This window comes from Alligator mississippiensis, chromosome 3 (assembly GCF_030867095.1).
Source record: "Alligator mississippiensis isolate rAllMis1 chromosome 3, rAllMis1, whole genome shotgun sequence".
NCBI classification, from domain to species: Eukaryota; Metazoa; Chordata; order Crocodylia; family Alligatoridae; genus Alligator; species Alligator mississippiensis.
Window position 1 is genome coordinate 86,700,166 of NC_081826.1, and position 23,993 is coordinate 86,724,158.

General features: G+C 42.5%; 1 protein-coding gene across 6 annotated transcripts in view; it reads right to left on the reverse strand.

Annotated features, from left to right (window-relative positions):
* The window catches only part of LAMA3 (laminin subunit alpha 3), a 193,327-nt gene that overhangs the window by 122,344 nt on the left and 46,990 nt on the right, over window positions 1-23,993 (reverse strand). For 4 of the 6 annotated variants that reach the window (XM_059724170.1, XM_059724168.1, XM_059724167.1 and 1 more), the window contains exons 8-15: window positions 16,580-16,698; window positions 12,172-12,262; window positions 11,228-11,359; window positions 8,511-8,573; window positions 7,296-7,334; window positions 7,029-7,166; window positions 5,019-5,153; window positions 777-911 (exon numbers count right to left, since the gene is read on the reverse strand). In XM_059724170.1, coding sequence (XP_059580153.1) covers window positions 777-911; window positions 5,019-5,153; window positions 7,029-7,166; window positions 7,296-7,334; window positions 8,511-8,573; window positions 11,228-11,359; window positions 12,172-12,262; window positions 16,580-16,698 — 852 coding nt within the window. The remainder of the gene's footprint in view (window positions 1-776; window positions 912-5,018; window positions 5,154-7,028; window positions 7,167-7,295; window positions 7,335-8,510; window positions 8,574-11,227; window positions 11,360-12,171; window positions 12,263-16,579; window positions 16,699-23,993) is intronic. The other 2 variants (XM_059724169.1, XM_019487213.2) reach the window with 2 other exon arrangements.

Consider the following 23,993-nt stretch of genomic DNA (forward strand, 5'->3'; position numbering starts at 1 on the left):
TATACTTGCTGTAATCCAGGTAACACAAGCAACAACAACGAAGACATGGCAGCACAGACCTCAGCACAGACTAGCAGAGTGAAACACCTCAAGGGACTCTGGGTTCATATTGTAGTTGCTAGCAAGTTCTGACACCTGTGTCACTGTGGCTTCACTGCTATTTCTGCCTATGCTTGTTAGTTCAAAGCTCAACCTGCTATGCCTACACATGATGCAGTCATACTTTCATTTTGCTCTGTAGGCACTAACATAAACCCTAGCTGAAACACAGCCTGAGCAGGTAGGGAGGTTTCCAGGAAGTAAAGGTGGTACCTCACCTACTTGTCCCACAGGCTAGGTACAGACATTCAAAAACCCTGAAGTGGAACTGATCTAAGTTATGCAGTTTTCTGTAAGTGGTGCAGTTTAGATCAGTAGCGAACAGAGCACACATTCATACTTTGGTTGGAGGGAGGCCAAATTTTAAACCAGGTTCCACCGTTTTTAAACCAGTCTGTGTGCGCCACACTTCTGTTCTGTTCTGGGTACAGACTGGTTTCTGATTACGTATACCAGTAAAGGTATAATCTCTATATCTGGCCTACAGAGTTTCCTACAAGTCTTGTCCCCAATAAATAGAAGGAAGGAGAACTATCACTCTTCCTGCCTCTACTGACCTGCACCTTTGCCTGATTCAAAGTTTTATATGAAAAAGCTTTTGAGGGAATTACTGATTTCCTCTGTGTAACAGCAAACAAAAGAAAAGCAGAGCAAAAGAAGGAATGGGTGTTACTCACGTAAGCAACTGGGGTAACTGTAATAGCCCGGAGCACATTGGTCGCATCTAAGACCAGCATAGTTGGGATGGCACTGGCACTGACCTCTACGACCACATCTATTGTCCACTGAGCCAAGTGCATTGCAGCTACACTCTGCCAAAGTAAAAATAATAAATAACTACCCACACAGCTATTTGACTAAACCACCAGTTATTTAAAAAACAAAACAACCCCCCCTCCAAAAAAAACTCACCTTTGACTCAAACAACCATGAGGAATTTGACCAAAACCATAATTTTACCAGAAAAAAAATAAACATCTTCAAATAGGAACTTAGAATGCAATTACTGTCTTAACTGTGATAATCTTGTTCTTACTGTGATGCAATAATTTATAGTTTAAAGATTTAGTCTGATCCTTTGCAAACTACGTGTAAGGGACGGAAATTTACTTTGAAACCAATTTACTTTGAAAACTTGAGGCTAAGTATTTAAAGTCTTAAAAAATAAGTATTCATAAGGTAGGACCCTATCTGGACTGGTATGCCATAATGACTAAGAAGCAATTTATCAGCCTAAGCATTGGATACAAAGTGTACGTATTAAAAACTGCTGACCTACTTTTGTTTCAACAAAATGTCATGTGAATTGACGACCACAGTGCAAAACAGCTGATTTATTTGCTGTGTACAGGCATGAATCACACTGCCGGGCTGTAACTGTTGTCTGGGTTGGTGCTTTTACAGCAGTTACAAATCTACTAATATTCTGGACCCAATGCACCTGCTCTTGCCTGATCTCAGAAGCAAAACAATCCTGGGCATAGCTAGTATTTAAGACCACTTAGGAATCTGTGGTCATAAGCTTGAGCCAAGGGGTCGTGTTCAAACACTTGGCAAATATCTGACCACAAAAACAAATGAGTGGAAAGACTTAATTCAGTCCCATCATTGCTGCTGTTCTGACAACTAGAAATGAAAACAAGTAAGGCACATGCTATTTGTGTATTGCTTCCATTTCTATGTTTCTGGTTCCCCTTTCAGTACCTCTCGCTCCAGAAGCCAATTCTGTCTTATTCTGTGTTCGTTTCACATGCTCAAGGAAAGTTGTAGGGCTCGTACTCAGTGAGAGCTAGGAATTCTACCCCAGCAAATCTACATTCACCTCTCCTCAAAACATAAAACACACCTACTTCTGTAGCACCAATGCCTGCAGCTATACATCATATTAAAGGCAGATGGTTAAACTCTCCTTCTCATTTTAATAGAGTTGAATCAATATAAGTGTTTAACTCTGATCCTACTTCCATTAAAATAAGGGAATTGCTCCTTTTGATTTCAATTAGGCAGGACCAAGCTATAAGAAAGAAGAAAACCTAGTCCAGACTAGTGCATATAATTGATGAGAACAGTGATATGCTTCCAAATGGGGTGGGCACACAGATGGATAACACTGGGTACTAAGCACAACTCTTTTTATGATCAATTTAAGTATTTCTGCTAATATGTTACATAGAAAACTATTAACTACGGTCTTACCATCTATTCTCACTTTTGTTTTATAATTATATTTAAGTAATCAATTGTAAAGGAGAAATTGACACCTTTTTTGTACTTGGGATCTCCATTTAACTTTTCTCTGTTCTGTTCAATTACCTTTCTTTAGTCTTTTCTGTGACTTGTTTTTATTATGCTAATTTATGCCTTTTATATTTAATTTCAGGCTTCAGTGTTAAAAGTTCAAACTAGTTCAATATGGGCTTCATTTGCTCTACTAGTTTGCTACTTGATTCACTTCCAAGTTAAAAAATATATATTGCATGGGGTTAGTATTTTAAAACCACTGAACTGCATGTACCAATGAAGAATGTTGATTCAGTGTTTTTCATTAGAACATTTTAATGTGCTCCAGATCCAAAAAGGCACAGCAGTACAGTAATTGTTAATTCCATCCATTTTGTTTTTTAACTAAATCTATTATTTTGTATTTTTCTTAAAAGCATAAAGGATTCTGCAGTCCTTTCACAGGGCATATAACAAGTACACAGAGCCCATAAAGAAGGCATCAATTATAGTTAGGGCTGTCAATTAATTGCTGTTAATGTGCACAATTAATACAAGGACCAATCAACACGTTAATTTTTTTAACGTGTTTATCATGCATGTGGTTTTGCAGCCTGTCTCCCGGCTCCTCTCCACCACTGTCATCCCCACCTCCAGGCTTCCCAGCAGGGTGGTAATGGCAGTGCAGAAGAGCTACATGGCAGTGTGGGCTCTGGGCTGCTGCAGGAGGAAATGGGGGTGGGGAGGGGTACTGATATATCAGTGCCATATCAAGACACCATGTGCAGGCGCACAGCCGCAGCATGCACATGGCCAGGAATGCAGCCTGGCGGTGTGTAGAGCAGTGTCCAACAGATAAGTCTGTAGAGGGGAAGAGGAAGGGGAAGGGGTGGGAGGAGGAGCGGGAGGAGGTGGAATGGCCAGATCAAGGCTCCCATGGTGAGGGAGAGAATGGGACAGGGGCAGGGATGAATGTGACCCTGGGGCCAGGCCTGGGGTGGGTTGTGGAACGGAGCCACGGGAGGCTCGTCCAGGGGTGCAGCGGTGGGAGACGCTCCCTGCTGCTGTGCACATCCCTGGGGGAGGTATGGGGGGCATATGCCCCCCAGTTTTGTGTGCAGGGCAGAGGTGAGCTGCCCACTGTGGGCTGAAGCTACATGCCCTGCTGCCTTTGTCCTGGGTGCCATGCACTGGCTGTGCGATCCCTGCCCGCCTAGCAGAGGGAGGCACAACATGGCATCATGTGGCTCCTGGGGCAAAGGCAGCAGGGTGCAGAGCCCCAGCCCACAACAGGCAGCCCACCTCTACCCTGCACACACATTCAAGGAGCACATGCTCCCCATGCCTCCCCCAGGGGTGTGCACAGCAGCAAGGGATCAGCCTCTGCCCTGCACTCCTGGATGAGCCTCCCGCAGCTCCATCCCATGAGCTGCCCTGGCCCCAACCCCAAGGTCCCACTCACCCCAGCCCCTACCCCTGCCCCACTGCCTCCCTCACCATGGGGTTCTCGATATGCTCCCCTGCCCCTTCCCCTCCAAAGACTTATCTGCTGAGCACTGCTCCACATGCCACTGGGCTGCATTCCTGTAGGATTACCATATTTCCAGTTTCCAAAAAGAGGACATCTGTGGGATGGGTAAAATGATTGTGGGAAGGGTCAGTGGTATGCCCATGCCCTGCCTCTACCTCTCACTCCCAAACCACAGCCCCACCAGCCCTGCTGCCGCTCCTCACTCCTGACCCAAAGTACCCCACATTCTGCCAGGGTGGGCTGGGGTCCCCCTTCCCCAGGCTCCAAACCCCACATACATGCCCACAGCCCCCTACATCTTCACAAATTCCCCCCACACATACCCCAAACCCACCCCCCAGCCATACAAAGTACCTGCATAATTTTTCAAAATTTTGAGTTTTTCTGTGCATAATTTTGATTTTTAGCTGTGTGATTAAAATTGCGATTGTGGCTAATTTTTTAATTGCACAACTAATCATGATCACATTTTTAAATAATTTGTCAGCCCTATATTTATAGTTATTAACACAAGAAAGTAATACAGTAGGAAGCAGTCATCTATAGCCCATACCTGCATTCAGGTGAGCATGTAAATATGCATCAGAAATTTTATGGCAACAAGAGACTTCACCTATTCTTTCTCAGAGTAAAATTCACCTCAGCACTAAGGGTCTGCCCCACTTACACCTTGAATTAACAACTTTCCTCACATCATCTATCTATGAAGTACAAATATGAACAGAGATGGATCCAGCATCTTTCCCCAGGTCTCAAAATAAACATGAGATGGCTCATAAGGGGAAAATGAAAATTTCTCATTTGCAAAATAAAGAATGTCTTATTTGTAAGTTTTACAAAACTGATAGTTTATAAGGATGCAGATGCTCATCTGCACCCTGTAGGCCTCAATTTGTCCAGGGAATGCCGAGCAGAAAAAGAAAGCAAGCAAATGAATCTTCTCTACTTTGAAAACTTGCCCTGTATTACTATCAGTGTTGGCACTCAGGAGCAGCAACTCCATATGGGGAAACTGTGAACTTTCACCATGAAGAACCAGACAGACTCTTACATGTTTGCAACAGTAAATTCGTTTTCAGTCGAGGCAAGAAGAGACAGGAGGTACAATCATGATGATGTGGCCATTCAGTGGTTAATTCAATGTTCAACTTATTATCTATGCCCTTACCTTGACAGGTAGGAAAAGAATGGTAGCCAGGATGACAGTTGTCACATTGAGGACCACCCACCTCAAAACGGCAAAGACACTTCCCAAGAGAATTGCAGATTTCAGGAAGGACACCAGCTGAATTACACTCACACACTACAAACAAGAAGAGAACTTCAGTGGCAGTAGCTGCACAATCACTCTTCTTCCCCTTTTCTGAAAACATGCCCAGGTGCCATATTTCCAATACAAAGAACCAGATTCTATCGCCCTTATTCAAATTACTCAGTAGCAGCTCTAGTGACTCAACACAACTATTGGTGAAGGGAGAGACTAGGCTATCTGTATAAGCCTGGAGGGATCTGACCCAGAGTGATTACTACTTTAAATATCACTATCAAGGCACTACCACAGCATCCTCATTCTGGGATGGATTCCACCACCCTTATTCACACTGAACAGTATTTTATGCTGGCCATAGTTCCACTATTTTCAGAGTAAGCAGTCACAGTTTGGGTTCAGAACTGCAGCTGGGAGGGACTAGGAAATACATAAGAAGAATCTCTTGGACACAAGTGGACAGTAAAAGTAATTTAAAAGCCTAATAGCTTTCTGGCACTCATTGTCACAACACTTCAAAGGGAGGTTGTCAGGACAAATTAAGCCCAAAATAAAGGTTTTGAAAATTAACTTTTATGATTTACCAGAACATCCCTTCTCAATACCTTTTTCTACCTTTGCCTTCTTATCAGTTTAGGCCTAGAGGATGCTTGTACATATGACAGTTTTCACAATGTACACACAACAAAAATGTCATTTGTGTAACTTAATGGTGTCACACATTACACATGCACCAGTTTTGGGGGGTTTAGGTGAGTTTGCATCATTGCAAACTAAACTACATGAGGATGTAGTTTAGTTTGGAATGTTGCGAATTTCAACAATGTAGCTGGCAGCTCGCCCCCTTGCCATGGCAGAAGCAGGCAGGCTCCGCAGAAAAAAAAAAAAAAAAAGGACTGGGCCCCTTGCCACTTCTGCCTTCAGCAGGCTCCCATAGCTGGCAGAACACCTAGGGCCTTCCAGGAATGGGCTGGCTTGCCCCTGGGGCAGTGCAGGAAGGCAGCAAGAGGGTGGCTGGGTATGCTGGCAGCCAAAGAAAGAAGCAGGGATGGTGCATGGGGCTCTAGAAGCCTGGGCGGGCTCAGGGAAGTGTTAGATCAGGTGGATTGCTAGCAGGTTGGGTGCTGCCCCAGCTCAGAGGCAGCACTGGACCTGACCCAAATCTCTCCAAGCCCATCCACTGGAAGCCTGGCAGGCGCTGTACCTCAGGTGGGCTCAAAGAACAGCGCTCATGGGCTTTCCAGTGGGCAGGCTTGGGAAAGACTTGGATCGGGCCAGGTGCTGCCTCTGAGCTGGAGCAGCACCCAGCCTGCTAGCAGCCCATGTGGGTGGCCCCAGGGGGTCACCACCACCGTGGAGGAAAGGACTGGGGCCCCCCTGCAGTTAAGGGGATGGTTGGCTTGCCAGCAGTTTACCCCCTGGCCATGGGCAGGCTCCAGCTCTGACCCCCCCCCCCCAAAAAAAAACAAAACAAAACAAAACAAAACAAAGATCAGGCCCCTCACCGTAACATGATGAAAATATTGAAATGGTGGGTTTCAATTAAAAACCCACTGTTTCAATTTAGGAGGCATAAAATAAAACCCTGAGGACTAAATCCCATCACAGGTACAAGTGACCAGAGAAGCTAACTTACTCTCTGCCGGTGGCTATATTCAGACTGCAGGGTTCCTCATGGGCCGGATCAGCAGTGCTCGTGGCAGCAACTGCAGAGACCATAGGCCAAGTAGCCAGCCATGCCCCCAAATTTTCTGACCTACAAAACATGTTTGACACCCCTGGCCTAGCCAGATTCACTGATGAAGGCCCCAACCTTGCCAAAAGAGACTAATCACTCTACACAGATAAGGGTATATGCTTGTGGATGCAGGTGCAATATCTTATTTACTGAAAGAGAATACTGTTGCTTACTCTGACAGACAGGGTAATGAAAATACCCCACTGCACAAGTATCACAGGAAAATCCCTGAAATCCAGCCCGGCATCTGCACTGTCCAGTCTTTCCATCACAGTCACCATCCAAAACTCCTGAGCCATAGCACTGGCAAGCTACACAGAACATTTAAGAAAGAGAAATAACAGTGTTACAGTCTTGCAGTTCACATTACACTTGGATATAATATGTTGCCATTTGTATGGAATTTGGGCTCCAAACATAAAAGAAATGATGGAGCTTACGCTGACACTGAGGGCCAAAAAATCCTGGTTTACAGCCACCTTCAAATATAAAAGGAAAAACAAAAAGTTAAATGCAGTCAGTGAAAAAACACATGAAGATCCTTATATGTAAGTGCAGTAAAACTGATCAGGAGTCACTTCTGGTTAAAAAAAACTCTTCCTTTTTAATCAGCATATTTAACTACATGCCACTCATACATAAGTTCCATTTTAATAACTGTGTACACGCATGCACTTCTCTGACAAACTCCTTTATAATCTGTATTGTCAGGAATACAAACTTGCAGCTATTACAAGTATGCATCTAAAGTCATTCTCAGTCAGATCAAAAAGAAACTGGCCATGAATGAACAAGTCTATGCGTGAACACAGCAGGGTTTAGTATTTTGCCTAAGTTTTAAGAAAAACTATTAGGAATTGGATACGTGTAAATGGATTTATGTTTAATCATATTTGAAAGATTTAATGCTTTTCAAAGGAAAAAAACCTTTTCTACACGCAAACAAACTAAAGCTCAGTCAATGCTAGTAAATATAAGGAAAAAATACCTTTTCTAGTATTTTGCAAAGATCAGAAGAATTTTAAAATTACTAGCAGCAAAATGCAGTGTAAATACTTATCTATATGAGCCCATTTAAGATAATTTCTCAGTTCTAAAATGTGAAAATCTATACTGAAAAATAAAAACATTACTTCAGTTAGGGCTTGACCAGTGAAGTTACTGAGAGTTTTTCCATGGATTTCAATGGGTTTTGCATGAGACCTTTAAATGAGAAATATATAATCTTATACAATCTTAAAATAAAAAATCCATAGCTCTTACAACACTTCTATATTGCTAAGGGTATGACACAATATTTTTCAGTTCAATAAGTAGAGACTAGGTGGCCTTAAGTAAAGAGATTACTACTGGTGAACAACTGACAAACTGTATATCTATCAGAAAATTGTGATGGGTCTATTCATGAAGGCATCAAGCAAGAAGATTCCCTTCTTTTGCAGGTGTTTTCCTGAGGTTTTCTAGATTTCTTTTTACCCATATTTCATTCTGAATGTAGTCTACCAAATTTTTAAATGCAAACATGAATGTGTGTTAAATGTCTGGTAAGAAGAAAAATACTGAGAAAGATGCTATTGCAATAGAACTAAAATTGCAACATTATACTGTACAGAGAACAAACATTTCTTAAATATTAATAAAGAGAAATAACTTGCCTATTATATGTCCAGCCAAAGGATCTTCTGGAATTGGAGTAGTAAAAGTATAAATAGGAATTCCTTATAAACAAAAAGGCAAATAGGAATACTGGTTAAAAAAAATTAATGGATGATTTCTTTCACATAAGATCATTCCAAAAACCCACCTGCTTTTAATAAAAATACTATATCATCTTTAGAAGACTCCAGAAACCATGTTCAGTTTTGATTTTTGTTTTCTAGGAAGTGATAACAAGGAACCAGCAATAAGATGAAATAGTCCTTCCCTTCTCTGTCCCCTATCCAAGTCCAAACCTAGGGTCTGATTGTTCCCTCTCAAAAAAAAAAGCCTCAGAAGGCCAAAAGTCAGCTGCAAATTCAGTAAGTTTACCTTGCTGATCCCCCTTCTGTAGACAGGTTTCTAATGTTGCTGTTTAGAAAAAAACCCAAAACTCTAGGCTTCAGTGTTGCAGCTTTGTTTGTTGCCACTAATTCTATTTCCTGTGGCTATGCCTTTATCTCTTCCTTGTTCTTGAAGTAAAGATGTTTGCAGTGGCTTCTGGGCAGATTTCCAGTTGGAAATTCATGAGGTTAGGAATGAGGGCTATGACCCCAGGAAGATTCACCTCCACCAGCTGATTGTGGGCCTCACTTGAAGCTCACTCAAAGACACCCATGAATTTCAGTGTCCCAGGATCAGGATCCATCTAAGCAGCACATCTTTGAAAGTCAAGAAATATGGCACCTTTAGTTTAGCATAGTTGGAGTGTTGCTGCCACGTTGATGGGACAAGAAATGTACAAGAGGTAATCATTTTCTGTGACATCTTTATTGAATCAACGTTATAGTTGGGAAAGCTGTTGAAAAAAAACTTTCAAACAGCGCTATTCCTCAGGTCTTAGAGGAACTTTCTTAGACCTGACATTGGGTAATTGATGCCCAAAAAGCTTGTCCAACACATCTCCTGCTGTTAGATTAGTAATGTTTGGAAAAGTTAAGTTACACTTTATTGGGAGGTTTTACTGCATAAGATGGGCTCATCACCATTCAATTTCTGACAATTGCTTCTTCGGCATTCTGCACATAAAAAAAGACAGATTTCTCACTGTTTCACTTCAGTTTTGTAGCAGAATAACTCCACAGATTTTAATCACTTTACACAGCTGTAAAACTGGAATACCACTGCAGTGAATCAGAACCAAAGTTCCAAATCCCAGGCAAAAGCTTTCTTATCAACTAACAGAAACACAGTTCTCTTTTGTTTGAATCTGTTCCTAATACCATTGCTTTTATGCAGTGAATATACATTTTTGGCATTCTATGTTTTTTGAATTTATATTTTGCATGTTCTTGGGAAAAAAAACTATGCTATTTTGAGATGCCCTACAATATTTCAGCTTTTATAACTGCTCATATTAGCTTATTGTTTTAATAACTGATAGATCTAGACATAACTTAATTACAATTTTGAATAAAGTCATAATCTACATAATCAGCTGCATTTTTATCATTCCATTTTTGTTTCTATTGATTTATACAAGCACCTTTTGCACTGTGTTTCATTAGCAATGCTGTAACCACTCCTTCAATCATTAATTAATGTATCTATAACACCAAACAACCCAACATATTTAAGATCTTTCTTAAACATGTGTTTTTCTAATCTTTCACTGCAAAACAATTAATTTCAGTCTCTCCTGAAAGTCAACAAATAAGGGTTATTTTGGATCAAGGAAAATAGGGAAAAATTCCAACGCTGAGAGGCCCTCAAGGACAATGTCTGGCTAGTTGCCCCCTTTCTCTCAGTCACATTCCACAGGTGAGAAGCCATATGAGTTTAAAGTGTTATAATCTTCATTTTACAGTTGGGAAAACTGAGCCAAAGTTAAACGAGTTGCCCACAGCTTTAGGATTAGAATTCATGACTTAACTTACAGATAAACTGTCTATCCATTTCTTAAATACATTTCAAACTCTGAGATTCGAGTCTAAGTTTCCCTTCTCTTTTTAACCTCTCTGTAAAACGGAAATGATGATAATTAATACCTATCTATTTGCTCATTTGTTAACCCCCCACCTCCAATCACACACAAAGACCCCAGCGCTGGCACCACAATTTGCACATCTATATGTGAGAACATTCATGCCCCATACCTGGAGCCCACACCCTCCCCACTGCATGCCCAACACTGCCTAGGCCAGAAGTGCCTGCCACTGCCATGCCAGGCTGAGCCAGGACTCTGCAACTGTTGAAGGGAGGAGGGAGAACAAAATCTGGGACAAGATGCCACTCCTATCACTGCATTCATGGGGCAAGCTGATTCTCTGCTGTTGGCAGTCCTGAACCAGCCCCAGTGCAATGCCTGGGTTGGGACCAATAATCAGCAAATTTTCAGTCCCAGGCTCTGTACCATGCTGGAATCTTGAACTTGTATTATCACCATGGAGAAGTCTGACCAAAGCTAAACATATGTTACTTAATACCAGTTGGAGATATCCTCCAATGAAAAGTTGTAACTTTGCTATGATATTTAGGCACTTAGCATGTGTTTAATTGCTTGAGCATTTGGGGCATTTGTATAAATAGAGAAATATGTGTCAGCGCTGAAAAAACGGCAGTGGAGCGCTTTTGAACTAAAATATATTGAAGGTGCAAGACAATGCATATTAACTTCTTGTTCAGATGCATGTTAAAATGACAGGAACCTTGTCAAAGACAGGAGTGTCTCACTTACGGACACACAATGGGAAATCATAGTATCCTTCAGCACACTGTTCACAGCTCTCTCCCCGATAATTTTGTTTACAATGACAACGACCAGATCCTTCCTCACAACCACTTGAATATTCTGGATTACAACTGCAAGCTAAGTCAATAACGTCAGTTAAACACTTTCTTGAAATGATTTGATTTATTTTTTGGTAAAGCAATATAACATTGTTAATACAGGAATTTCAATTGCACTTACATGCGTCTCATTATTTAAATAAATATTAGAATTGAGCAATTACATATTACTTCACACCTTGAAAGTGCTATATAAATATTTTATAACAGCCATGAAAAGTAGCCAAGCATTATTAAGATTTACAGATAACTTAATTCACAGCAGCTGTGCCTTCCCTAACTACTTCAAAATTACTGCTCTTTGAAAGCCACTACTTCCTGTCCATATGGGTTGAAACCTTCATCTATCTGCCTCTGTCTGAAGCAATTAACCTTTTTAGGGCCCCAGATTCTGGCAGAAGGACACATTTTCCTATGTGTGAAAAGGTGCAAATACATTGCTCCTACCCTCTGTCAGCACTACTGGCTTTCCAATCACCACAAGACAAAATTATCACAGCTGTTTTAAAACCATCCATGGGTCTGCTTCAGCTGACATTACAGATTGTCTTTACCTTTCTCCCACTTCTTGTGTTTACATAGTGGCAGACACTTCTGCCATCTGCTACAAACTTACTGGCAATTCAGTTCTTCTCCCCTGCTTAGTTCCACTTTCTCAGCATTTACTTAATATGCTAAATACCTTAGGCTTTGTATAAACATTTTCTAAAGCATTTAAACTACATAAAAAGTCAATTTGACTTGGCTCCTAAATTAACTGAGCACTTTGAAAGTCCTTGCCCTGATTAAGGCAGAAAACCCCACAGTGATATAATATCAATAAAAACTTACGTATGCAGCCATTAGGGGCTTCTACTGGGATGCCATAGGGACGATAGTAACCCTTTGCACATTGCTCACAGTTAATACCAGCTGTGTTATGCTGTACAGAATGGAGGAAGAGAAAAATATTGAAATGAGGAAGAAAAACAAGGAGGAAAATATATAACCCAAGAAAGGACTAAAAGTGGATTTTTTAGGTTCTTCCTAAACCCCACAACAGACATGATCAGCCTGAGAAAAAAGCCTCACAAGAATGGTTTTGTTAACTGTCCAAATTCTGGATATCGTTATGAACCAAGATAGTATCAGATAAGCAAGATCAAAGTTAACTTTACAACAGAAAAGGCTAGTTGGCCAAAATGTTAATTTAAATCAGGGAAAAAGATACTATTTTTAACCATGATTACCATTGGATGTTTATTTAACTCCTTTTTAATAATCCTTTCTTATCGTTACATAGTTCAAACAATTGCACCATGGGGGCTTTTTCCATATAGAATACTGAAAGGTGTATTTTTGTGAATAAAGTATTCTAATAAAAATAGAAGTTTCAAATTAAATCAAAATGTGATCAGGTTAGAAGAAACAAAATTAATAACACAAAATATGCCTTTCTACACGTCAAAGAGACAGCCTTTTAAATGTTTAAATATCTTCTATGAACACAGAAAATGTCACAACTTCTGAATTACAACAGATTTCCTGTGTTAGAAGACAAAATCCCTTACAGACTTCTCTTTTTGCTTCTAAAGCAATGCAGTGGTTAAAGTAACACACTGAGATGGAAAATACAGTTCTCCCTTTTTAACTAACTCTGTAATATACTGCCTGACAAAGATATACAGAACAGAATATATAGGGCTTTGTTATCAGATTTGAAAGAAACAATATCTATCCTTGTGTCATCCTTCAGTTTCTATTAGTTCTTCATTCAGGCATACATTTCCAGCACTTTTTCCATGACACACATGGAAAAAGCAAAGGAAAATCCATGAGCCTAATCTATGAAAAAATGCTATAATTAGATTTCATGGTTAATTCATTAAACCCACTTTAATTTCCACAAAATCAAATTACAGACAACCAGCATCAGCTCCACTGTCGAGCCTCATAGATTTAGGTCAATTTTGCTCTTTTATAGCCTGAAAGAAATTAGAAAATAACTAATAGGAAGCACCAATATGACAGATCTTACAATATTGGGAAAACAAAGCTCCACATAGTGCATATTAAGTGGAAAACAAAGAGCTTTTCTTCTCTTCTTTTTAGTAAAAATAATTTTGCTTGCTCCTAACTGACTTTTGTACAATCTCTGACTTTAACTTAACAATAAGATAAAAAGTGCATATATCAGAGGCGGGCAATTATTTGGGCTGGAGCGCCACTTACTGAGTTTTGCTGAGGTGTTGAGGGGAGATGGCAGTTGATCTTAGCTGCCACAGGGAGCCTAAGGAGGGAGGGCTGCACCCTGCACCACTCTGCTCCGCCGCAGCTGGAGCCAGGCCGGACTGTGCAGCACAGACCCCCCTGCTTTTTGTTGGTGCTCTTGAGTCCTAGCACTGTTACCACCAGCAGACAGGCCTGTACAAGATGGGACATGATGCGGGGTACCAAGTAGTCGTCCCAACCACACACCGTGATGAGCTGCTGTGCCGCAATGGGAAAGTCAGGAGCTGCTGCCCCAGGCCGAGCCCCCTCAACTCCGCAGCCAGCACAGACTTACATCGTAGTGGTGTCACGGCAGCAGCTGCTCGTCATGGTGGGCAGGCAGGACAGCTATTCAGCGTGCCACATCACACCTCATCCTGTGCAGACCCAACTGCCAGCAGCCACAATGCCAGGACTGCACAGCCACAGCACCGATGGGAAGCCAGGCAGGGCCAAGGATGGGATGGAGGGGGGTGCAGAATCTATCCGCTGCACTGCCCAGCCCTGGCTGCAGCAGAGCGGAGTGGCAAGGGGTGCACCTCTTTCTCTTCAGGCTCCAAGAGGTAGCCAGAGGCCCAGACAGGATCAATTCCAGGCCAGATACAGCGCATAGGCTGTATTTTACCTACCCCTGGGATATATTTTATATAGCTGTACTGAACATTTCTTCTTCTTGTCATTACTTGTAGGCAGCAAAGATAAATATTTAATTAATAACGTGATAATATAACAACAATAATATAACTATTTCATGAAAATCTGGGTAGGATGACAACTGTTTTCCTTGTGTGTCAAACTGCTCAGCTGATTGTCAGCATGTGTATCAGATAATAACAAAAAGAAGACTGTCTTCCAAATCAATCTGAACTGTTTAATGCTTGTATCTTCCCCAAGAATAACTGAGCAGATGAAAGAAAAAGCTCTCTAAGGTACCAGAAATTCATTTCCTTTCCCCACTGGTTAACATTCAGTAGCCTTTGCAGTGGAGGGTTATTAACTCAAGGTTTGTATCACCTGTCAATTCAGCCCAGCCCAAGGCTCTGCAGTAAGAATAAGCTGTGTACTCAGGTGTGGATTGACTCCCTGTGCCAAGCAGTTGTTACACACATGCGCGTGTGCATGCACACGATCCAATTGAGCGTGGGAGCCAGCAAGGCAACCTCAAGTCTTTTGATTTACTTAAGGATGTGATTAGCCTGAGTTAGTCTGTCAGTAAGAGGCTCATGTTCCCTCCCTACATGGGAGAAAGGGCAGAGTTCACTATAGATCATTTTCTCCACTCTGCTCAACTTAGTTGTTAAATTGATTGCTATATTGCAGTCTGAGCACCTGAAGGTGTAATGTGTAAATTACCAAGCAATGTCCAGGTGTCTTGAATGAGGGATATAATGAGGAAACAGACCCTGGTGAGAATATTAGGCAGTCACTAACTAAAAATCAGAAATAACATTCCCCCCCCCCCCAACCCGATCAGGGGAATGCCTGCCTCTACAGAGCATAACCTGTATGGACATCCCTCCAAGAATATGGGAGATGCAGGTTTGAGTTTGCTCAGTGTAATTAGGAACTCAAACCTACATCTTTCTTTCTGTACAAGAGTTCTCTTACTTAGCTACAGGGCAAATGGGGAGCACTACCACCAGCATTCAGGAATGAACTGGAGATGCTGCCTCCCCTCTTGATGCTCTAGATCCTGAGACATGGCTGAGGTGCCTACTGTGGTGCCCTGAGACAAATGCCTAAACTTTGAGAAAAGAAAAAAAAGCAGAAGTTTGCCCCATCCTATTATTGACTCAACACTCTGCTCAGCACTACAACACTCTGGATTGCCCTATTGGGAGTGCCTTTATCTCCCAATTCACTGGATAGGGAGCCTAGGTGCACAATCCTGTCAATACGGATCTCTTGTCTATAGAAGGTGCCTATCTTTTACATGCTGTGACACTTAAGTGAAGGGGTCTATAAGGTCAACTTGGCCCCCAGTTCAGAAAAGGCCCTTGTGAATACCCAACCTGCACTGACAAACCACAGAATTTGCTATAATCTAAAGCCTGCCTTTGAAAGACAAGCTTGCCTTTAAAACCCTAAAATATTGGAAATCTGCCACTCCAGTGCAAAAAACCTTGCCAAAAGCCAGCCTCACCCAGGGTACAAAAGCCATGTTTCACCCCTGAGACTGCATTTTTTGGCTTAGGTCCTGCTTGCAGCAGCAACAAAACCAAAGATCCATGCCACTAGGCAACACCTTATTATAGATGCTATCTACATAGTGAACACACTTCTTGTCACCCCCGCGTTGGGTTTCAATCCTACAACGCAAGCACCCAACTCCAAAATCATCCACACTGTATCATACTATCGTTTCCAGGAACTTATCAATCTCCATGTTGACATGATTTAAGTTCTCCTTGCTCTCAGTACTTAGCTCAGAAATTCAGTCTAGACTTGCATTCCTCTGATGGTTAGAAACTGTTTTCTAAGCCCCAGTCTCACTTTAATCATGTCTAATTTATTCCCCCTTGATCTTATCCTTGGTGGAATTCATGGAAACTGACTCATTTATCTTTTAAAGAAATGCAGGTGTTAAAGTAAAGGGGATCTGTAGCTCCCTCCTCAAACAAGTGGAGAGTGAGAGCTCCCTTCTTCTCCAGTCCTTAGCCCGAGGGGGAAGTGCTTTCCCTCAACTCCCTTTCCTCCTGGACTTGTGCAGTGTCAGCTCTCCTCCTTCTTTCAAATGGCTTTAACTTTTAGAGCAAAACGACTGCAGTGGTGGGATCTTTCTAAAAGCAGGATGGTCATAATTGTGTGATCACTTTTTAGGCCTCCAACAACATGAGTTACTTTTACTGACTCTTCTTATTTATTGTCTTGAGCATGACTAATGATTTGACTGTAATGATCCTGCAAAAAGACCATCCTTCGAATAGTAATTCTTCTATGCCCACCATCCTATTTCCCTTAATTTATACTGATGAAAGCCCCTTTTTACCTGGCAGTTAATGCAGACCCCTCCACCTTCATACTGCCCATAAATGTTTAAGCTTCCTTTGTGTCGATCAACATCAGGATCATAGTAACAATCAGTGGCATGTCCGTGACAGTTGCAAGCTGGGAAAGTAATATAACACATCAGCTTCTATTATATTGATGTAATTCCTTATTTTATATACATAAAAAGCATGATCAAACTTAGATATAAGGATATTTTTAGATCACAGGTTCTTTCACATCAGGACCAACATAAGAGTCTCTAAATACCTGGCACCTTGCGCTACCAGGCTACCATGCTCATCAGAGGGAGACAACAAATGACCAGCAGTCCCCGTCTCAAAACTATGTATTTGTGAGTTAAATGTAGAACTTAGAGTCTACAAAAATGTAGAACAGGGTTGCTTAATCTATTCAGGCCCCTGGGCCAGATGAGTGATGTGGGGCTGGTCCACAGGCTGAATCTAGCATGGGGCTGGCACGTGGAGTTGGTCCGAGGATGCAATCTGGCACATCAGCCCAGCCACATGTGCCCGGATATACCCACATCCTGGCCTGGCCCTGCTTGCCCAGATCTAGTTGTACACTGGCCTGACCTAATGCACCCAGGTCCAGCCATGAAGCAACACCACACACTGGCCCAACAGTGTACTGGTGTGATCTAGTATACAGGGCCATGTCATCTAGCCCATAGGGTGTCCCACGGGTCCAGAAAAGGGTATCAGGGGAGCACAATTAATGCTACCACTGCTCCCTTGCTGCCAAATTTACAGATCCCTGGGGAGTCCCACAAGCTAGATGACACAGCTGCATGGGCTGGATCTGATCTATGGGCTACAGGTTGAGCACCATTGATTTAGAACAAGTACTTATGGATAAGCTGAACACAAGAACCAAGGCTTACAACGAGCACCTCCCACAGCAATAACAGCAATGATACAGCACACACAATTTTACTCTTACCTAGGATATGTTCTTTACATGGAAATGTTTAATCAAAGAGACTATCATATTGCCTAGTATTGTGAGTTCATCCTACTCCTGCTGATGACAAACATTGTGACTTCAGCTGGAGGATTTATGTGATAATGTAACAAAAGAGGCAATTTCTCCAGAAATGAGTGGAGTGAAGTAGCTGTAGGAACTTTCCTCACCTGTACTGATTTAAAATCTCAGCTGTGATGCATCATATTCAGGTGCCTGGTAGGTTGCTGGTTTTCTCTCTCTCTCTCTTTGTTTGACTCAAAAAGCAACAGAGTTGCATTTGCTCCTACCAGTCTTGAATCTACACTAACTCTATAAATAGTGTGTACTATTATCTTTTTGACTGAAGTTGCTGTTCATCCAGCAAACAGTATGATACCAGAAGAGAACAGCAGGAGACAATATCTCATGTACCATGAGAATAAATGTGCTGCCTCTGTATGCCACAAACATCGGCCTAATACACACCATCATAATCAGCAAGAATTGTTCACTTGTTTAAAAGATTCTGAGGCAGAATATGATCTGATGTAGCCTTGTGTAAACATCTGCCTCTTTGTAACCTGAACAGCATTACAGAGACAGTTATTGAAGTTGGTAGGTTTAACAGCCTTTTATTACTTTCCCTTTGGCAAAGCCTATGACATACTAATTCCCACGACAGGACAAAAAGTTCTGGCCCTATTTGCCAGAGATGCAAAGTATTCAATAGTTCCTGAAAATATTTTGGCTAAGGGGTGATGGACCTATTCAGGAGAGAATTGTATATTCTGTAATTGTCTCCTTTGGATCTGTTACATCAGTGAAACTTAATGGGAACATTATCCTATCATTACATCCTAAACTGACCATCAAGCAGGGTATCAGCTAACACTAATTTCTTATCTCCATTTTCTCCATTCATCTAAAGCAGTGGTATCCAACCTTTTGCCTCTGCAGGCCAGATGAGTGGTGTGGTACCAGTCCATGGGCCAGATCCAACATGCTCTGGTCTGGACCTGCACAGACTGATTTGGCCAAATGCCACCCTGACTCGGACCCAGGCTGCCCCAATCCAGCCACATACTACCCTGATCTGGACCCCTACCTCCCAATCCAGACCTGTGCCACTGGGTCCAGCCACATGCTACCTGATCTGAAATCGTGCTAGCAGATCCAGCCATGTACTGCCCCAGTCCACACCTGTGTTGCCCCAATCTGGTCACATGCTACTCTGATTCGGATCCACACCTCCCAATTCAGACTTGTGTCAGCCTGACCTAGACCTGTGCTGCCAGATCCAGCTGTATGCTGCCTGACCCAGATCTCTGCCACTCCAATCCAGCTGTGTATGGCCCTGATCTGACCCCATGCTGCCCCAATCCAGACCTGTGCCACTGGATCCAGCTATGTGCTACCCAATCCAGACCCAAGCCATGCAATCCAGCTGCGCCCCTCCCCAATCTGTACCTATGCTGCCCAATTCAGCCACGTGCCATCCCAATCTGGATCTGTGTCACCTGATCCAGCCATGCAATGCCTCCAATTTGATCCACGTACCATCCAATCTGTTCCTGTGCCAGCCCAATCAGACAAGCAGGGCCATGTTATCTGACCCACAGAGCTCCCCAAAGGTCTGGAAATTTGGCAGCATGGGAGCAGCAATTAACACTGCAATTGCTTGCTCTACTACCAAATTTCCAGACCCTTGAGAAGCCCTGTGGGCCAGATGACACTGCTCCATGGGTCAGATCTGGCCTGCAGGCCAGAGGTTGAGTACCCTGATCTAAAGATTTGTCCTCTTCTTCCTTTGCTTTGAAAACAGCCGGAACCATGACTTTAGCCTGAGCAGATACTTACTACAACAGGAAAAAGATATACCAAACCAAAGGCCAGCCTCCACTTTTGCCTTAGTCAAGTTCCATCTGCACCCCTTATTAGCCCACCTAAATCCATTTGGTTATTTTTTCACGGAAAAGAATGACCAGAAAAAAATTGTTTTAAATAACTCAGAAAGACTGTGATGGTCTCTTTTCCACTTACATATGAGTGGAGTTAGGTGACCTGCTTAAATACAGATAATTCAGTTCTCCATGCAAACCTACCTGGAGAATTCCAGAGGTTCAGTTTCATGCATGGTAAAATGCCTCCCTTTCTTTTAGCCAAGAAATGTCAGTCATAGAGGCAGAGATTCCTTGCAAAGAAGCCTAGAAACTAAAGCTAAGGACACAATAGCTTCCACAAGCTTCTTTTTTTGGCTAGAAAAAAGCAATGAATTATCCTACTGGGAAATATCTAAAAACCCTAGGTATTTCAACTTATGCATACCTGGAAAAAAGGGGACCATCATCATCTTCCTGAGTTATTTAAAATAAAGTTTTTCTCATCATCCTCTTCAGTGAAAATATCCAGTGCCTCCAGGACTTTATACAATGGGTGACAATGAAGCCTCCCTTATGAAATGTTGTTATCTGCTTGTCTAAGCAAAGAAAGTGATACACTGAACCATCCTCCATATCCTAACATTCCTCCAGCTCCTTGAACCTTCTACAGCCAGAAGCTTTTCCTTTAGATACTACGAAACCTGGCTGAGAAGCCATGGGACATATCTTTGAAGGGCTGACAGAAACCACAGGCTCAGCTTGTGAGCTCAAAAACTTAGGGGTTATACTTCTTTTTCTGAGTTTTGTCAAGACACCTAAAACAAGATTCAGGTGCAAGAGGCCATGACACAAAGAACTGCCAAAATGGAAGAGATGTCATTGGCTGCGCTGCTCTCAAAAAGGCTGGAGAGGAACAAGAAAAAATGGGGATGGAGCAGAACAAATGGCATATAAATAAGAGGCGGTTTGGTTGTTGTCAAGCCACCTAACTAACAAAGTGAGCAGAAACAAACACAGAAATGAATATTTTCTATTATCCAGAGTCCAAAAGTCTCATTGCCATTAATGGCCCAAAACATCTGGGACTCACAGCCCATCAGTGTGTACCTGTGAGAATGGTGAAGTTACCTGCTTTGATTCAAGTAATGGCATTTTAACAATCAAGTGAATAAACAGACTTCATGCTCTCTAATACTTTAGGAGCTTTCAACTACAAGCTTTAAAGTACAATACTAGGGAGCCATGAAAATAACCTGAGGGCTATGGAAAGTACCCAGTCTCATAGATTCATAGATTCTAGGGTCGGAAGGGACCTCAATAGATCATCGAGTCCGACCCCCTGCATAGGCAGGAAAGAGTGCTGGGTCTAGATGACCCCAGCTAGATGCCTATCTAACCTCCTCTTGAAGACCCCCAGGGTAGGGGAGAGTACCACCTCCCTTGGGAGCCCATTCCAGACCTTGGCCACTCGAACTGTGAAGAAGTTCTTCCTAATGTCCAGTCTAAATCTGCTCTCTGCTAGCTTGTGGCCATTATTTCTTGTAACCCTGGGGGCGCCTTGGTGAATAAAACCTCACCAATTCCCTTCTGTGCCCCCATGATGAACTTATAGGCAGCCACAAGGTCGCCTCTCAATCTTCTCTTGAGGAGGCTGAAGAGGTCCAGGTGCCCCAGTCTCTCCTCATAGGGCTTGGTCTGCAAGCCCTTAACCATACGAGCAGCCCTTCTCTGGACCCTCTCCAGGTTATCCACATCTCTCTTGAAGTGAGGCGCCCAAAACTGCACGCAGAATTCCAACTGCAGTCTGACCAGTGCCCGATAGAGGAGAAGTATCACCTCCTTGGATCTGTTCGTCATGCATCTGCTGATACACGATAAAGTGCCATTAGCTTTTCTGATGGCTTCGTCACACTGCCAACTCATGTTCATCTTGGAGTCCACTAGGACTCCAAGATCCCTTTCTGCTTCCGTGTCACCCAGCAGGTCATTTCCTAGGCAGTAGGTATGCTGGACCTTTTTCCTCCCTAGGTGCAGTACTTTGCATTTCTCCTTGTTGAATTGCAGTCTGTTGTTTTCTGCCCATTTGTCCAGCCTGTCCAGGTCTGCAGGTCTCCTATAGACCCAGACATTTTCAATACGAGTGTCAAGAGTTTCTACAAAGGGACATGGAGCTTTTGTGAAACCCTGAAAGGGTGCACTAATCTCCCACTACAGACTGGAAATGAAAGCTGTCTGCACCTGGGGAATACTATCCTCAGTTAATAACTTAAAACTTGCATAAGCTTTCAGGCAGTAAGAGTCCCCTTTTCTGATGTAGTTAGACACTAAACACTTTTTGGCTTGGAATGTTATGAATTATAATTTATTCATTAATTCTTTTAAAGGACTAACATTATTTATGTTCCTCAACTATTTCTTTCTCTTTAAAGAAAGGAATTCAAATATTGTTCATTAACTGAGTCTCAACATGCCCAACTCCCATCAGAAGTTTTTATCACTTTTTTTTGGTTTGTCTTTCTTGCTGTAGTAATCTTGGCAAGTCATCTCTGAACTCTGATTAAAATAACACCTCAATACAACCTTTTTATAGCTTGCTTTGATTATATAAATGTACATCCACCTGACTTTTGAACAGGGGTGCCTAAATTACAGGGTTTGCAGTCACAACACTTGTCTTTGGGCCTGCCAAAGTGATATGGGAAAAGAGGATCTTTTATGTTTGCTCAAAATAGGGAAATACACAAAGGGCAGAATTCTATTTCCCATGTGTGCACCTTAATGGCAGTTTCCTAACTGTTCCTAACTGCATCAGTGACATATTTGGCATTTATGGACAGATGGAAATTATGTTATTCCTGCACTTTGTACATGTAAGCGTGCATTCATAAATTGAGTGTGCACTGTAGGCTATGCACTGGCCAGGCAGGTATGTAGCTACATAAAATAATGCAGCTAAGCTTAGTGGTTAGGGCCCTTGCTCAGGAAGCAGGAGACCTGGGATCCAGGTCCTCCTTACTCAGGGAATGTAAGTGCTTCTCTGACTTCCCAGCATAGTGCTCTAACCACCACACTGCAGTTTAAGCATTTTCCAGCTCTCCGTTTGAAGCTGGCCCACTAGGCAGACAAGAGCAATACAGAGGCCAGAAACAACAGTGCAAACTAAAAAATATGTGGCTCAGTGGGATGGCTGCTGCCCAGGGGCCCCTAGGTTTTAGCTTGGACACTTGCTTCCAGTGGGGTGGAAACTTCTGCACTAGTCTCCATCCATTTTATTCAATGACTATTAAATATAAGGGGCAGTCACTCAGGTTCAAAAGGATTGTTGGAGAAGAGTCTGGATAATGCCTAATCTGTGGTAGTTAGCACATTATGGTAAGAAGTCAAAGAGAAACAGCTTCAAATACCCTCTTAATGAAGAATGCAATAATATCTTATGTACGCTAGAGGAGGTGCGCTGGAGTTCTGTCTGTTTTAAATTGCAGAGAGAAGTCTCATAATTGAGGCTGTCTTGAGGTGCACTAACTGATCATATTCCCCGGTACACAAGTTTGCTTGTTGACTGGCTACATGACCCATCTCATAGACCAGGTGCATTACAAGGAAATCCCTCTTTTGGGAAAGGGGTACACTTTCTTATTTTGAGACCCACCCCATAAGATTCCTGGATCTTCAATGTACTCACTCAGAACAATACTACAGTCGTGGAAATGCCTTCATGGAGGACTGAAGAGTTGTTCTCTTCAAAGCAGCACTAGCCACCCTTTCTGACAACCTGTTCTCTTATGTATGGTCCTGGTGCAGCCTTCCTAAATTCTGTTGTGCTTCTGAGGCGCATGATCAGCTGGGTCTTCACTTCCCGCCTGTCAGATGTTTCATTCTTTTGGAAGAAAATCAAGAGCCAGGACATCTTAGGTCCTCATTTGGATGCTAATGGGTTTGTATTTCTGCCACAGAGTGTTACAGCAAGAAAACTGTACCAGTGGTGATGATAGTATTTGCACTCTTTGACCAGAATTTTATTTCCCTTTGTGCACCTAATGTATATTATTCTAGCTGCATATTTCGGCATTTTTTACACTTACTCTTGCAATGGAAGTGTGTAACTATGCATTAAGCATGTGCAGCAGGCTATGCACTAGCCAGGCACATGCATGTGTACTGAAGTATAAGTCAGGGGAGAGAGGGGAGAACCTTCCTGTGTTTTAGCCCCAGTAACTGAGTGATTAGGACAGGGGCAGGCAAAATATGGCCTGTGGGCTCAATCCAGTCCACCACGTGATTTTATCTGGCCCACTGGCACCCACCAATTAATTGTACCCTGCCCAGCCCGTACACTTTACTCCCACCCTCTTACATGGGAGGGCCCCAGCCCTGGCCAGCATGCACAGCTTCATCTGCAGTACCATAAAGCCTCAGGAATATAAGGGTCTGTATGATATTCCAGATTCCCAAAGAAGGAAAAGAACCCTAATGTCCTGCAGTGGCTCAAGTAATAATTATTGTCATTGTTTAACAAGACCAAGAGGACAATACAAATAATATTTCAGTGCACTGTTCAGTCTAGACTAT